The 16,176-nt window shown below is 52.8% G+C and overlaps 1 protein-coding gene across 12 annotated transcripts in view; it reads left to right on the top strand.

Moving 5' to 3' along the window:
• The window catches only part of AMPD3 (adenosine monophosphate deaminase 3), a 52,278-nt gene that overhangs the window by 34,162 nt on the left and 1,940 nt on the right, over window positions 1-16,176 (top strand). For 8 of the 12 annotated variants that reach the window (XM_027578324.2, XM_027578328.2, XM_027578329.2 and 5 more), the window contains 9 exons: window positions 637-766; window positions 4,847-5,041; window positions 6,387-6,518; window positions 7,053-7,216; window positions 7,963-8,089; window positions 10,716-10,879; window positions 11,976-12,096; window positions 13,228-13,401; window positions 14,994-16,169. In XM_027578324.2, the coding sequence (XP_027434125.2) occupies window positions 637-766; window positions 4,847-5,041; window positions 6,387-6,518; window positions 7,053-7,216; window positions 7,963-8,089; window positions 10,716-10,879; window positions 11,976-12,096; window positions 13,228-13,401; window positions 14,994-15,332 (1,546 nt within the window). In that variant the 3' untranslated portion in view covers window positions 15,333-16,169. Of the gene's footprint in view, window positions 1-636; window positions 767-4,846; window positions 5,042-6,386; window positions 6,519-7,052; window positions 7,217-7,962; window positions 8,090-10,715; window positions 10,880-11,975; window positions 12,097-13,227; window positions 13,402-14,993; window positions 16,170-16,176 lie in introns of those variants that run through there. The other 4 variants (XM_027578330.2, XM_027578331.2, XM_027578332.2 and 1 more) reach the window with 4 other exon arrangements.

The following is a 16,176-nucleotide window of genomic DNA, read 5'->3' on the forward strand; positions in this document are numbered from 1 at the left end:
TAACAAACATCTCTGTATTCCTCATCTGCTCGTGATATAAAACCTCTCTGCTTGTCCTGAAATCTCAGAGTCGAAGGGTCTTCAGGTCTCGGGGTTTGCAGAATGTCATTAGGTCACCGGATGCTTTCTTCCCATGCCAACGTGGGTGGGTCTTGCCTTATAGTTTGGCTGTATTACTGAGATTCTGGGCAGAAATGCAATTCCTTTTAAGGAGTTAAAGGTGGCTGAGGATCAATGGGAACACAGAAGGAAGGAAGGGATGAGGAGGGAGACCTTTACTGAGCATCCACTCTGCTCAGTCTTGGCCACTGCCATCTCCATATTTGTTCATGGGAAACGGAGGTTTGGCATGAATTGCCTAAAAGCACATACAGCTAGAAGTCCGAGAACCTGCACGAGTTCGCAAAGTCAGCCTTGCACTGCCCTGAATGGACTCTCTACTCATGTCACAGAACACATGGAGGTGGTTACACAGTCCAGCTGGGTCTGCAGAAAGCTGGAACCGCCACATCCCTCCCTGCTACATCCTGACCTTCCACCTGAGGGCCGGTCCCCACAGCTGCTGGAGGTCTCCAAACTGGAGAGCTCCATGTGACTTCTCCTCAACTGTGGTTTCTCCCCCTTCCCCATCTGCAGGAAAACATACTGTCACCGGCGACTGAACTTTCTGGAATCTAAGTTCAGCCTTCACGAGATGTTAAATGAAATGTCTGAGTTCAAAGAGTTGAAGAGTAACCCCCACCGAGACTTCTATAATGTGAGAAAGGTGCGTCAGTGGGCCACTATTGAGAGCAACCCCTCCCAGTCCCCCTCCCAACTCACTGGGATGCCCTGAGCCAGTCTGGGGCTGGTCCCCTGTGTGGCCTTCCTTGGCCAGAGGAGTGTGATGTGTACATGCGGAAGAAAGACTGGCGAGTTGCCTTCCTTCTCCCGGGCCATGCCTCAGACGGTACTTGGTATGACTCTAGGTGGAAACCTTTGTCCGTGTTATGTATCTGTTGCAAAGTGCCCTCTAACTTGGAAAATAGGATATGGTCTGTTAATTGGTCATAAGACTTGAGGCCAGGCTACTTGTAAGGTGGAGGATGTATTAGATTCATCATGGAGAGAAAAGGCTGTTAAGACCTCTTTGGACTTGGGAGTTGGTGGTTTTGCTTCCTTCTGGATCAGAAGTAGGTAAGGAAAAGCATCCCATGCACTCCCGTCTTGCCCCTCCCCTAGGGTGCGTGAGCAGCCTTAGCCTGGGTTTGGGTGCCCGCAGCCTGCAGGGGCTGTGGCTGGGGCAGGTCTGTGTGTTAAGTGGTCATGGCCTCCAGCTGTTCCATTTTATTCCATTTAACTAATATCAGTGCTAAGCCTGGGGTGTTTGATGTTGAACAGGAGTCACTGACCGTCCCCGAGAAGTTCCTAGCCCGGTCCTCTCAGTGTGAAGTGTTGTGGCTTCCAGGAAGAGCCCAGAACTGAGCTGACTTAAAGAGTGCATAGGAGTCAGCCTGGGCAGGAGCAGGGGCGTGCGGGGGCAAGGGAGTAGAAGGGATGGCATTCCAGGCAGAGGGCACAGCATATGCCAAAGCCTGAGAGGGAGGGAGTGCTGTGCCGTGAGAGAGGAGAAACTATGTCCAGTGTGTGGTGTGGCAGGAGCTCAGGTGTGGGGGACAGCATGGTGCTGGGCTGTGGGGAGAGTGAGGTGGCAGAGGTATGTGAGGTTCTGAACCATGCGGGGCGGGGGGGCTGGGTTTCTCAAAGGAAGCAGGGAGTGGGGAGGGGGCATGGTAGTATTCTGGGAGAGAAGCTCAGGGGGGAAGGGTGGGGATGTGACTTTGCCTCATGGCCAAACCCAAGCTGACTCACTGTGGGGTACTCATCTCCAGAGAGGACTCTGTCCCAGATGTGACCCCTTGAGGACTCCCCCTCCCTGGGGTCAGCTTTGATAAGGGAGCATTAACCAGGGGAGGATGCGGCTTCTCTGGAGCCCAGGCCTCCCTGACCTGATTGGGAACACTGAGCAGTGATGAACAGACGGCCTCCTCCAGGGAGGCCCCAGGGTCACTTCTGTTAAGCATCATGGGGTCTGGCATGGACTCCCACTTGGATGAGACCTTAAGAGTGAGAGGTGGCTTCAGCTCATGGGCTGGGAGGCTTATGGAAGTGTCTCAGGGGGCTCCGGGTAGGGGTGAGAGGATGTGTTAGAAATCACCCACCTGGCATTCTCGCCCTTGAACACTGCTCCTTCTCTGTGAGGCTCAGGGGCTCAGACAGGTGGGTGCTTCAGGCACCATGCCAGCTCTTCTCAGTCCTGCCTGAACGCACCGCCCATGCCCAGGCGGGTGCCTGAGGAAGCTCTTTGCAAGGCCCTGTGCAGCCCCGCCCTCTGCATGAACGTTCCGGGCCTGACTGCTTCCTGCTGCCGGGGGCTGAGGTGTTCCTGCTAACTGCACTGGCTCAGACACTGTTTGCTTCTCTGGATAGGGATGACCTTGACCCCTGTGCTGTGACTCAGTGGCCTGTTCTCTGGTACCACAGCAGTCCATAAACATGGGCCCGGATCTGCTCCAAGTCAGGCCTCTGCCTGCCCCTCCCTGCCTCCTGGGTGCTGGCTACTTTATCTTACCCTGGAGGCCTTTTCTGTGGGAAGAGAGCTGGCTTTCTGAAACCCCGGGTGGGCTGGGAGGGTGGCCTCCATATTTCCAAGGTGGCTGTCAGTATTGGGAGGGCAGGCCAGGGCTGTGCTATGAGGCAGAAGCTGTGAGTGGCCATGGGTCTGTGTGGGTGGTGTTTGTGAAAGCGTCTGCAACATCACAACAGGGCATGACTTATGACACCATGCGGCCCAGCCAGCAGGACTGTGTAACTGAGACATTTGTTTTTTGTTCAGAGCTAAGAACCAGGGCTGAGCGTGTTTACTGCCAAGGAGTTGGGTAAGATTGGGCTTTCTCCATTTTGGTTTAAGTGTCATATATCAAGCAGAGCAAATTGGCTTCATCTTCTGTGCCAAACTTGACCAGTTGGCAGTGGTTACTCCCAATGCTTAGTGAAAGTGCTGCAATTGATTATTGATGTCTGACATGCATGTGGAAATGGCCAGTGTCGGCACAGGGGCCAGGTACTGGCCAGCCCTGTTTGTAAACTGTACCGTTTGCTTAGACCTGGGCCGGAGGTGAAAGCAAGGAACGCACTGGTGTCTTCTGGTGAATTGAAAACACTGACATCCAATGACGGGCTCTTTTACTTGTTCCTAAAATAATCACCTTGGACCTTCTGAAGTTTGGATTGGATGTTTCCTGGATTGTCCAGTTGTTTTTCTCCCTCATCTTGTGACTTGGGGTAAGGACAGCCTGCACCCCCTGCAGTGTCACTGGCATGCTAGAGGACAGCACCAGAAAACCCAGAATGTGCTATGTCATGCTGAGGTAGTTGAGTTCAGCTGTGTCCGGCTGAGCTAAGCCAGGCTGACCACTTGGGCATCCCACATGAGCCCCGCCTGCCCCTGAGGTGACTGAACCTTTGCACAGTGCTTTGGGTGATGTTTTAGCTTTTGGCGCTTTGAATGACTTTATTTCTCTGATGTTTAGTGGTCTTTCTGGTTGGAAGTGGCAGGATGAATGGCAGGAAGGGCCCCGATGAGTCAGTGATGTGGCCAATGACATAGGCTGGCTTGTATAATGTTCACAGAGATTCAGTAGATCAAATGTCCGCTTTGGCATGACTTGGAGATGCCTGGCCAGCTGTGGACAGCATTCCCTGGCCACAGGTCAGCCGCCTCCTCATCCCAGCCCTGGCAGAGTACCCAGTCGGCTACGGCAGGAACTGTAGAGCGCAGCCTGGTGGTTGGCAGCATCCTGGCCTGTGAGGCTGCTGCCATTTCCCTGGGGCCCTCTCTGAGGGCCCCTGGGCTCGGGCAAGGGGAGTCAGGATGCCCACTGTGACCTCAGGCCAACCCTCGGCTTGGCCAGGGCTCCATTGCGGTAGGGCTGCTGGCTGAAGGGAATGCTCCAAGAGAGGTCAGTGGGAAGAATGGTATTTGGTGGGGCATCTGGCGGGTCCTTGGGGTTATATGAGGATGTGGATATCAGCATTTGTTCATTCATCCATCCATTGATTCAACAAATAGGTCATACGAGGCTGTGGGGTAGGCGTTGGAGACTGAGATGCATCAGCTGAAGTCCCGGTCCCTTGAGGACCGCGCTCTCAGCCTAGTGGCAGAGTGGAGGGGAAATCTGTAGAGTGAATTGGGAGGACGTGTACAGTCACGGGAGTGTGTGTGCTAGCTTTCCCGGCCGGCCAGGGGAACAACTGGTCAGTGTGCTGGGGGCATCAGGATTGGCTTCCAAGTGGAGGAGGTTGTAAGAAATCACGCGTAGGTGGATGAGATGGGTGAGGAGCAAGGAAGGGCATGCCAAGCAGAGGAGACGCATGGGCAAAGTGACGCAGTGCAGAAGAGCACAGTGCCTTGGGCACCTGTTAGTGGTGGGTCATGGCTGGAACACAGAGTGGGCAGTGGCAAGGTGGGAACTGGAAGTATGCCTTGAATCCCAGTTGAAGGAGTTTGGGCTTTCTCTTGAAGACTTGGGGGCCACTGATGATTTGTTAGCAGGCGAGTGGCCAGACCCAATCTACATTTTAAAAAGATCTCTGGCTGCTGTAATGAGGTTGATAGGGCAGCAAAGCTAGAAGGAGGACCAGTTTAGAAGTCTAGGGGAGACCCTGGGGGGAGGGGCATAGGTCCAGGCATTGGTGGGACCGCGGGTGCTGAGGTTTCGTGCGCCGCTTTGAGGGTTGGACACCCTGTCTCGTTGCCAGTGGGGAGAGGGGGCCTGGCTCATGGCTGGTGGGCACTGCGCTGCAGGTGGACACACACATCCACGCGGCTGCGTGCATGAACCAGAAGCACTTGCTGCGCTTCATCAAGCACACGTACCAGACAGAGCCCGACAGGACCGTGGCCGAGAAGCGGGGCCGCAAGATCACCCTGCGGCAGGTGTTCGACAGCCTGCACATGGACCCGTACGACCTCACTGTGGATTCCCTGGATGTCCATGCGGTGAGTGAGCTTCTGCCCCAGTGCCTCCCGCCATCCTGGGCGAGCACTCCGCCCCCGGGAAAGAAGCCCACGGCTGTGCCCAGGGAGAGGCTGCGGCCCTGTTCCTTCCAGCCACAGAGGTGTGAAAGGGAATCTGGCCTCAGGGAATAACAGGGCCATGGGACAGGGGAAAAGTGCGTGTGGCCTGGAGTCAGACAGGTCCCAGTTCTAATTCCCCTTCTGCCAGTTGGGAGTCGTGGGCCCTTAAGCGATTCGCTTACACTTTTATTTCCTTGCTTATAAAATGGGGACTGCCATGTGCCTTATAACAGGACAGTTATTAAAAGAGAAATGATGGTGCCACTGCTCTAGAAGACAGTATGGAGTTTCCTGAAAAAGTTCAATATAGAATTACCATATGTTGCAGCAATTCCATTCCTAGGACTACACCCCGAAGAACTGAAAGCAGGGCTGAAAACAGACACTGGCACGTCCACGTTGGTAGCAGCACTATTCACAATGGCTGAAAAGTGGGAACAACCCAAGTGTCCACCGTAGGTGAAGGGATAAACAGGGTGTGTAAAAACGTACACCGGAATATGATTCAACCCTAAAAAGCAATGAAGTACAATACTTGCTACGATATGGATGAAACTTGAACCCATGATGCTAAGTCAAAAAAGCCAGACACAAAAGGACAGTTAATGTACAATTCACTTGTATGAGGTACATAGAGTAGGCAAATTCATGGAGACGGAAAGGAGAGTGGTGGTTACCAGGGGCAGGAGGAAGGAGTCGTGGGCAATCATCGTTTAATGGGTACCAGGTTTCAGTTTTATAAGATAGAGAGTTCTGGAGATGCATGGTGGTGATGGTTGCACAACATAATGAATGCATTTCATACCATTGACCTGTACACTTAACAATGGTTAAGATGGTAAGTTTTGTGTTATGTATATTTTACCACAATAAAAAAATCTTCGTAAAACCAATCAAACACAAAATGAGTAATGTGGAGAAGGTGCCTTAGGAAGTCCAAGCAGTAACAGACACACTGTATTACTGACTGTTATAGTTTGGTGTTTTCTGCTCACTCAGTCAGCTGGGCTCCTAGCCATGGCGCCTTGGAGCACAAGGCCCCTTGATCCTCACAGAGGCCCTCACTAAAGGACCCCCAGGCTGGCTGAGTGAGGATACACGTCCTGACTCCAGGACTTTCCAAGAGTTTATGCAAGAACGGACATAGAAGACATCGGTTAGCATGGCCACACATAAGGCCACCTTGTAAAGGCCTGGAGAGGGAAACATGCGTGTATAGTAGCTGCAGAACAATATGGTGATCTGCCTCGTGGTCTCCTCTCTCCAGGGTCGGCAGACATTCCATCGCTTTGACAAGTTCAACTCCAAATACAACCCTGTGGGGGCCAGTGAGCTGCGCGACCTCTATTTGAAAACTGAAAACTACCTGGGAGGAGAGTACTTCGCTCGGATGGTCAAGGCGAGTGAGCCCTTGGGAGTTAAGCCCTCCCCAGATCCCTGACAGCATCTGCCTGCAGAGAGTGGGGGCGCTCCATGGCCTCCTGTTTCCCCCGCCCCAAATCCCTGTGGGCCCACCATCCAGCTCAGGCAAGGCTCAGGTGCCCAGGGGGCCCATGCGGTGGCCCTGGCTGCCAGCTCCTGAGCACAGGCAGGCTGGTGCTGCAGGTGCTGACTGCAGGCCAGAGGAGGGGAGGGTATCCTGGTGCTCACGGCATCCAGGCTCACCGCCCTGTCTGCCTGCAGCCTGAATTTGGCTGGGGGCAGGTTAGTTCCATTTGGAGATGCTTCTGCTGCCTGGCCTGGTTATGCACGGGACTGTACAGAGGCCTTCCCGTCCCCTAGGAAGGAGCCTTGACTGGGGTGGAGGAGTAGTTACATGTCAGCTAGGGGACAGAGATCAGGTCTTCCCAGCCTGGGAGCAGGTGGCTGAGGAAGCCGCAGGATCCAGCAGCTGGGGTGCTCTTGGGCTGACCCGAGCTCTTCTTGGTGTTAGGAGGTGGCCAGGGAGCTGGAGGAGAGCAAGTACCAGTACTCAGAGCCACGGCTCTCCATCTACGGCCGCAGTCCTGAGGAGTGGCCCAACCTGGCCCGCTGGTTCATCCAGCACAAGGTCTACTCCCCCAACATGCGCTGGATCATCCAGGTGCCCCGGATCTAGTAAGTGAGGTGGCTTGCTGTCTGCCCACGCCCTCATGGGCTTCTGGGTCTGTGCTATTCTGGTGGGGCTGGTGCTGGTGCCAGCCTGGGCCTCTCCTCCCTAGAGATTGTCCCATAGTGAGGGGTGGCTGGCAAACATCCTTGTGACACTTCAACCCTTGTTCTTTGATGAACAAGCCTGTGCAAAGCCTGGTAGGAACTACTACCCATCTTCTCATTGGGGTTTGAGGGTGGATGATCCTTTTGTGTGAGCCCCCGGGTATGAGTAACCTAGTGGTGGCCTACATGCTGGCCCTCTCCACGGCTATGATTCAGACGACCGACCCCTGGCCTCTCCCATCTGGCCAGTGTGGGGCTCATGGTCCCTCAATGGGCTGGGATATGCAGTTTAGGGCAACTGAGCTGAGTGGCAGAGAGTTTGGATCACTGAGAAATTTGAGAACTCATCTCTTAGAACTTGGGTCAGCCTGAGTCCCAACACCCCCCTCCCAGCATGGCCTGTAGCTTGGGAAAGCTCTCTGATGGGCAGGGGCGGGTGTTGAGTTTGCAAACCAATGCCTAGTATTGCAGACCTTGCTGGGAGTTGGAGAGGAGAGGAAGGACCTGTGTTTAAGCCACATCTCTGGCTCCACTCTGGGTGTTTAGATGGGAACACAAGCTGCTTGAGAAAAGGATGGGGCTGCCCTCCCACAGGCCAACAGGGACGTTGGGTTCACTTTAATCAGCAAGTCTCTGTTTTCCCCCAGTGACATATTTAGGGCAAAGAAGCTGCTGCCAAGCTTTGGGAAGATGCTGGAGAACATCTTCCTGCCCCTCTTTGAGGCCACAATCAACCCCCAAGATCACCAAGAGCTTCATCTTTTCCTCAAATATGTAAGTGTGGGTGGTGCTCCAGGCGATGTGCATAGTGGTGGAGGGAAGAGAGGATTCCAAGAGGGTTGGGCCAGGCTTCCCTCCTCAGATCCTCTCACTCGTGTGCTCAGGCTTGGGCAAGAAACTGAATTTCTAAAAGAATGAATTTGCTCCAGGTAGAGGAAGTCCCCTTCTCCTCAAGGGCAGCCCTGGCCTATGGGTGGGGTGTCAGGAAGACAGCAGTGGGAAAAGACTGAGGAGGAGTCAGTTCCTGGCTGGGTAGGGCTGGAAAGACTGGTTCCTGTCCCGAGCAGCTCCCAGCAGCAGCCCCAGGTCTTTAGAAATGCAGACATGTCAATGCTCCTGCTTTTACCTTGAAATAATGGTTCTCACGTCTTGTTTGGTTGAGTACATGAGCCCAACAACATATATTTATGGGAGTTATGGGAGAGGGAATGGAGGGATGGAGGGCAGGCTCGCCAGAAAAGGTATGAGTGGTGCAGGAGCTGATCCCTCCCTCTGGGGTCCCAGAGTAGAGGTGACTGTAGACAGTGAGAAGCAAGCTAAGTATGCCATGGAGGTTCTGGGGGTCTGACAGGGAGGGAGGCAGGGAAGATTCCAGAGAGCTGGGTGGATGGGGGAGGGGTGATTGAGTCTGCGTGTGTGTTGAGTCTGCCAGGAAATGTTTAAAACAGGCTGAGGGACATCACTGAACTTATGTTTTAGATAAACACCATTCTGGCTGTTGTGTGGAGAAAGGCCTAGAACAGAAGGTAGCTGGAGGTGGGCAGAAAAGGGCAAGATGCGAGTCAGGGGCCCAGCTCCAGCAGAGGAGAGAGATGCTGGGGGCTTGTACCAGCGGTCACAGCTCACGGTTTTTGTGTTTGCTGCCTGCCCCCATGATCCATGCCATGACATGATCTCACTTCAGTCTCATGACTACCTTACTTCACGTCATTTTGTTGGTGTTAATGCTAAGCGGAATCATCATGTGCTTGCTGTGTGTTAAGCACTGTTAAGCGCTCTCCATGGATTGTTCCATTTAATTCTCACAACAGCCCTGTGAAGCTACTAGCTCCAGTTCACACAGGAGGAAATTACATGAAACTAGGAGGTGGCTGAGCTGGACTTCACAGACAGGTGCCCGATTCCCGAGCAGGTGTTATTACCCTCACGCTGTAGGGCCTCCCAAGTAGGACAAGTGAGGCATATGCGGACGGCAGGCTAGGACCTCTGGGCATGGAGGTGGGCATCGCTGTTGCATCGACAGGGCCCAGGCAAAGCCTGAAGATGAGCCAGAGGGAAGAGTCTAGGGTGCCTTCAGAGGTCACTATCATAAGTGGGGGAAGAGTAGGCTTGGGGAGCAGGAGGAGTTGGGGGTTGGACATATTTTGTGCTTGAGGCCCTGCATCTGTGGGATACAGAGCTCAGGAGAGGGGCTGATGTTACCTCCATGCCAGGCCCTGGAGAGTTCAGTTAAGGCATGGGGCTAGTGAGTACAGAGCAGGGCTCAAGGGCCTCTCTGGGCCCCGGCCCCATCCAGGCTGTGCTGGGAGCTGTGGTGGCAGCCCTGTTATTGCCTTTGACACATGTTTCTGTGACAGGGAAGATTCTGCCCAGACCATCACGGTCCCTTGCTCCTCTGGGCACCTACTGCCCATGTAGGAATGGGCGAGGCTCACAGACCTGGCCGGGGCTCCCCAGTTTGGGCCAGATGTGGAACAAGGTGGGCGGTCTTTCAGAAGCCCCTTCCAAGGCGCTGCTGTGGCTTTGTAAAAGGGGGGAGACATGTTAGCAGAACTGCCCCATGCACTGGCTGAGAAGCTGTATCTTCTGTGGGTACACTTTGGTCAAGGTCTGGGACCAGGTGACCAGGAAGCCAGTGACTAGGGGCAAGGTTTGGGTCCCAGCTGAGGGGTAGCTGCTGTGGAAGGATAGGAGGCTGGGAACCACAGCTCAGCCTTCCAAGGGGTCCTCTTGAATGGGGCCCACCTTGACTTGTTTGTGAGGCATCTAGGCTGGTTTCCCATGGCCCCAAAGGTACATCCCAGGGGCATCCTCCACCTACAGCCCCAGAGTCCAGACCTAGAGCCCATGGAGGCTCAGAGCCTGGTTGTCTTGCATGGGCAAGCTCCCTAAGCATCTCGGGCCTGGTTTGTTCCCAGCCAAGCCCTCCCTCACAGGATGGCTCTGAGGGTTATATTCGCTGATGTGTGGTAAGTGCTTAGGGCCTGACATATAGTAGGAGGGTGGGAAACGCCTGTCCCATTGCCCCTCGCAGCTGTTACCACTGCTGCTGATGGCCGGTTCTGCTAGCTACCCTGCAGGGCCGGCCTCCTCCTTGGCGTAGCAGAGAGATGGGCAGTGGGTATGGCGGTTTCACTGGTCACCTGGTCCAGCCCAAGTTTTCCCTTACCAACACCACCATCACCCCTGGGATTGGCACTCTCCAGCTGGCCTCTTGGATACATTTAGAAGCCACGGAAGGACAGATTGTGGCCTTGTGCCCACCCCCCCCTCCCTGGGAGGAAAGTGGCCCCAGGCTCTGTGGTCCCTAGCTGGGGGTATGAACCCAGTAAGCCTGGACTCCAAGGCCTTTGGCAGCTCCTTGGCCTCGGCTTGATGTAGGACCCCTCCTGTTGCCCAGGTGACAGGGTTCGACAGCGTGGATGATGAGTCCAAGCACAGCGACCACATGTTCTCAGACAAGAGCCCCAGCCCGGACATCTGGACCAGTGAGCAGAACCCGCCCTACAGCTACTACCTGTACTACATGTACGCCAACATCATGGTGCTCAACAACCTCCGCAGGTGGGTGAGCCGGTCCCGCACGCGCCTGCGTGCCCTCCCGCCCCAGCACACAACACGGGGCCCGTGCGGGCGGGCCACTGGACCGCAGACACGGTCGTACCCACGGTGCGGCCAAACCCTGGGCCTGTACACACGTGCGCATACCCGTGCCCCCCAGCACCTACGTGTGTACCTGTCCCTCTCTGGTACGACACAGACGCGGGATGTGCTAACACACGCGCATGTTCTTTCCACTATACCAACGGTGTTCACACGTGCACTGACGCATGTAACAGATTACTGTGCCAGCTGTGTGACGGGCACTGGCCCAGGCACGGGACATAGAGTAGGGAAGGGCACAGACGAAATCCGTGCCCATGTGGCGCTCCCGGCCAGTGGTCTTACCGCACAGATTCCCGCCAATGCACACACACAACCCCTTCCAAGGGGTCCTCTTGAATGGGGACTACCCCCTACGACGGGAGTCGGGTGTCCGGGGGGCAGCCGACACTGAGCTGTTCATTCCCCCCTTGCAAGTCTAGCCTTCCTCCTGCCCTCTGCTGGGCCACGGGGCCTCGCTTGCTCAGCCTAAGCCAGTGTAGTCTGTGGGTATGAAGGTTTTGGATGGGCCATGATTGAAAGGAGACTGCCTGGTGTTGGGGAGGGGCGGTCCAGGCTGAGCTTCTGCAGGTGGGGGCTTGAGTTCTAGCTCTGCTGCTGACCTGCCCAGAGGTTTCTAATGCCTGACTCCATCCTCTGGGTTTGCCCATTTTTATGACCAAGTGGTTGAACTTGATGGTTTCTCATAGTCTTTGCTGCTCTGAAGGTCTGTGAACCTGGACTCCGAGGCCTGGTGAAGCGTGAATGGGGACAAAGCGGGTCTCTTTCTACCACTTGATCCCCTTTCTGTTCCCTGGGGGTGGTATCTCTTGGTTCTGAAGATCTCTGGACCTGGCGCTCCGTATTTTGGGAGAGGGAGTTTCCAGAATGCCCTGTGTCAGCTGTGTTGACTCTGCCATGGGCAACTGTCTCCCCTGGAGTAGGCCCTGAGCTAGGGGTGCAGGCCCAAGTAGGCTGGACCAGGGGTCCTTGCTGACCAAGAGCCTCACTTCTTCAGGGAACGGGGCCTGAGCACTTTCCTGTTCCGGCCTCACTGTGGGGAGGCTGGCTCCATCACCCACCTGGTGTCTGCTTTCCTGACCGCTGACAACATTTCCCACGGGCTGCTCCTTAAGAAGGTAACCAGGCCTCTCACAGAAGCCTACCTGCAAGCATGGTCCTGCTCTGGGCTCCCTGGGGGAGGAGCGGGATCACCTGGGCTCCTGTCTGCCCCTGAGAGGCTCTGGCCTGTGACATTAAAAGGCCAGGGCCTTTTTCTGGGTCAGACTGTCATCATCTTGGTTTCATATTTAATTATAAAAGGAATATAATCAAACACATTGCAATTTGGATTTTCCAAAAGATGGAGAAATGGAAAAAAAAAACCCTTTTTGCTATTACTTTAAAAGAAATAGCCATTATTAGCATTTTGGGATTTAGAATTCTCATCTTTTTTACCAAAGCATTATTTCTAACATGCTTATTATAAGTGCAGATTTTTTGTTTCTGCTCTCTTTGAATAAGCATTTTTCTGTGCTGCAACATAGTATTTATGGTCCTCATTCTAAAGGCTGTTGGAAGGATGGCCCACCACTTGGATGGTCTATAACTGATTCAACTTGTCTCCGATTGTTGGACAGAGTCCATCCAACTTTTCGCTTGTGTAAATAATGCAACCACGAACTCTGCCCATTTGGTTTTCTCCAGATTTTGGATCACTTCCATAAGAAGGATGTTTGCTCAGACTCCTCTTGAGCCCTGATCCTAGGGAGGTCTAACGGTGTGTCACAATTCCGTGGGGGGCGGGTATTGCATCAGAAAACCACTCTAGCCTTCTCAGGCCCGCCCCTTCCCATCTCTGAGGAGCCGGAGTGTTTATAGACTCAACCTGAATGTTTGTGGTCAAAGCAATACAACAACAAAAGTGGGCATCTCCCGGGCTGACCCACTGGGGGCAGTGCCTGGGGGAGGGGAGCAGAGTATGTGGGCTAGGGCAGCCTAGGGCCTTGCAGCTGCCTTCCTGCCCTGAGCTGGGTCTTGTCTGGAGCCAAGATGGGGCAGAGGGCAGCCCAGGAGGAGAGGGGCATGTGGTGGATGAGATGAATGTAGAGGTGGGGGAGGGGAGGGGGAGGTCTGGGTGCCCTGGCTTTGGGGAACTCGGGCTTGGTGAGGGAATTGCACAGACACTACCCAGACTCCTGGGTTCCTGCCCTCCCTTCCTCCCTCCCCTCTCTGGCACTCGTCACCTGAGTTTGGTGGTTCTTTTGCAGAGTCCAGTGTTGCAGTATCTCTACTACCTTGCTCAGATCCCCATTGCCATGTCTCCTCTTAGCAACAACAGTCTGTTCCTTGAATATTCCAAAAACCCTCTGAGGGAATTCCTGCACAAGGGACTGCATGTTTCTCTCTCCACCGATGACCCCATGCAGTTCCACTACACAAAGGTGAGGATGTTAGGCGCCCCAGCAGGCCCCAGTCCTGGCCTGCCCCCCACACTGCAGGCACCGGAGTGCACGCTCAGTTCTGCCTTGGGGGTGGGGGCTGGCGCCCAGTGAAGGCAAGAGGTGGTGAGCTCCTGGTGAGCGAAAAGCATTCCTTCCAGGAGCCCTGTCTTTGGAGTTCTTGAACCCTTGAAGACATAGCTTAATTTTTTTGCCCTCTTTTCCCTTTCTTTAGCATTTACTATCTCTGTGATGTTGGTTAAGTTACTGGATCTCTGTATCTTTTGCCTCTTCATCGATAGAACAGGGATGCAATTGCCTCTATGTCTACGTCTACTTTATTGTGAGGATTCATTAAGATAATGAACCCAAGTCTAATAGAGTGTCTGAATACAGCATGTACTCAAAATGTTAGCTAACATTTTGTTAATACTATTATTATTATTATAATACTTTGGATCTGTGGGGCAAGGGAAGAGGTGAGGGGACCAGCCATTGACTAGTAAAAACAGAAGTGCCTGAGTCTTCTAGGACAGGCTCTCCAAGCTTCTGGTCTCAGGACCCCTTTATACTCTTAAGAATTAAAGACCCTCAGAAAGCTGTTGACTACATAAGTTATATCTAGTGATATTTAAACGTATTATAGAAACTAGTGCAAAATTGAAAAATATTAACTCATTTAAAAATTATATTAACAAACCTATTACATGGTAACATAAGTAGCAATTTTTATGAAAAACAGTCATATTTTCCCAAAACAAAAAAAATGGCATTGGGAATGGCATTGTTTTACATTTTTGCAAACCTCCTTTATGTCTGGCTTAATAGAAGACAGCAGGATTCTCATATCTGCATCTGCATTCAATCTGTTGTGATGCCTTGTTTTTATCAAAGTATATGAAGAAAATCTCGCCTCACAAAGATACATAGCTGGAAGAGGGATGACCTTTCAAAAGGCCTCAGGGACCCTGGCTCGCACCTTGAGAACTGCTGCTCTCGCTTACAGAGGCAGTGGGGCGTCCCAGAGGTAACAGAAGAGCTTGTGACCAACCGCAGACATCTCATATCCTAGGAGATAAAGGGAAAGCACAACCCAAACCTAAGTCATTTTGGGATTACTGTCTCACTACCTGATCATTTCTCATTCTTATTTTATGTTCCATCTCTGCTCTTCATACTTTATTCGGATTAACTTTGATTTTCGGACAATCTTAAGAAAATGATGCTAAATAAAAAGCAAAGCTATAGGGCACGTACTTAACATGTGCGTCACCAGGGAGACTGTCGTAGGAGACCAAGAGGCAGGCATCCGCATGACTGACACAGGGCTTCAGACATGTGCTGGCCAACAAATCGATGTGGAGGTGTTCTTTGATATATCTCTCTTGGGAAACCCGAGAATTTGCCAAAAATGCTCTTAGGAGTTCATCATTTAAGGAGGGGTGGGGTGGGAATGTTGTTCGGTTATCCGGGTGCCAGCCATTAAAGAAAAATTAAATCCGCAAAGTCTGTCTGATGTTTCTAGCTTTGGAGATATGTGAAGGATTGAAAGGGGTATCCTACCGTCTAATACATTTACTTTCGGGGGGATCTAGGAAGCCCTTATGGAAGAATATGCAATTGCAGCTCAAGTGTGGAAGCTGAGCACATGTGACCTGTGTGAAATTGCCAGGAACAGCGTGCTGCAGAGCGGGCTCTCGCATCAGGTACAGGCTGTGATGGTGCTACCCTCCATCCCCCCGTCCCTGCAACACATGTGCAGTGGGCGCCCGCTGCAGGCCAGGCACTTTCTAGGCGCTGAGATCAGTGAAGACAACAAGCAGGGTGTCTGTCACACTGAAACTCAGGTCCTAGAGAAACCTGGGGAGACCCCTGAATTTTCAAGGCTGCTCTTTGACCCTTTCAGACCTCTCTTCAAACGTGACCTCCTCTGAGAGGCCCTCCCTGATCACCGTTCTACAGTAGCCCCACACTTGCCATCAGTCTCCATCCTTTTTCTGTTTTCCTTCATAACATTTATTACTAGTGACATTGTAATATGTAGTTATGTTTTCCTGTCTTTCCTTCTAGAATGTGAATTCCATTACAGTAGTTCCATTAGACTGTTTTTTTTCAGCATTATATCCCTAGAGCCTAGAATAGTCCCTGGCACATAGAAGGCACTCAGTATTTCTTGGATAGTGAATAGTACCTGGGATTGAATAAAAAATTGTAGGGATAGAACCTGTACATCAGTAAGTACAACTTCCCAGGTGATCTGATATGGAGCCAGGGTTGAGAACATGGTGCCTTAGGCTGCTGGGGCCCTCCCCTGGGTGATGTAACTGGTACAGGAAGAGGCTGCATCGGTGCTGCTCTTGTTGGATGCTCAGGCAGACAAGGGCTAAGGTTCAAGATTCAGTTGTGCAGACCTGCTTCCTAAGACTGGGCCTCCCCAGAAACATCTGTTTACCCCGTCAGCTCTCAGGAGGGACTGAGTCTTCACGCCTTCATCATGCCTTCTTTATTGCCAGCAGCACTGGGGGTCTTATTTTTGTCTCCTGATTAAGGAAAGCATAGTCAGAAATGAAGGGAATGAATGTGGGTGTCAGGGTGACATCCTTGAGGACACAGAAGCCAGGAGGAATTTTTAAGAACCCCATGGGGAACCATGTCCTGGTAGAGGATCAGCTTCAGGGGCACTGGTTTGATTTGGTGTGGCCAATGTCAAAGCTGTCATGTGAATATAGAAAGTGAACCTAAGGTTTATGGTTTCATTTGTACTTCTCTGGTTCTACA

The sequence above is a fragment of the Zalophus californianus genome, chromosome 11 (assembly GCF_009762305.2).
Source record: "Zalophus californianus isolate mZalCal1 chromosome 11, mZalCal1.pri.v2, whole genome shotgun sequence".
NCBI classification, from domain to species: domain Eukaryota; kingdom Metazoa; phylum Chordata; class Mammalia; order Carnivora; family Otariidae; genus Zalophus; species Zalophus californianus.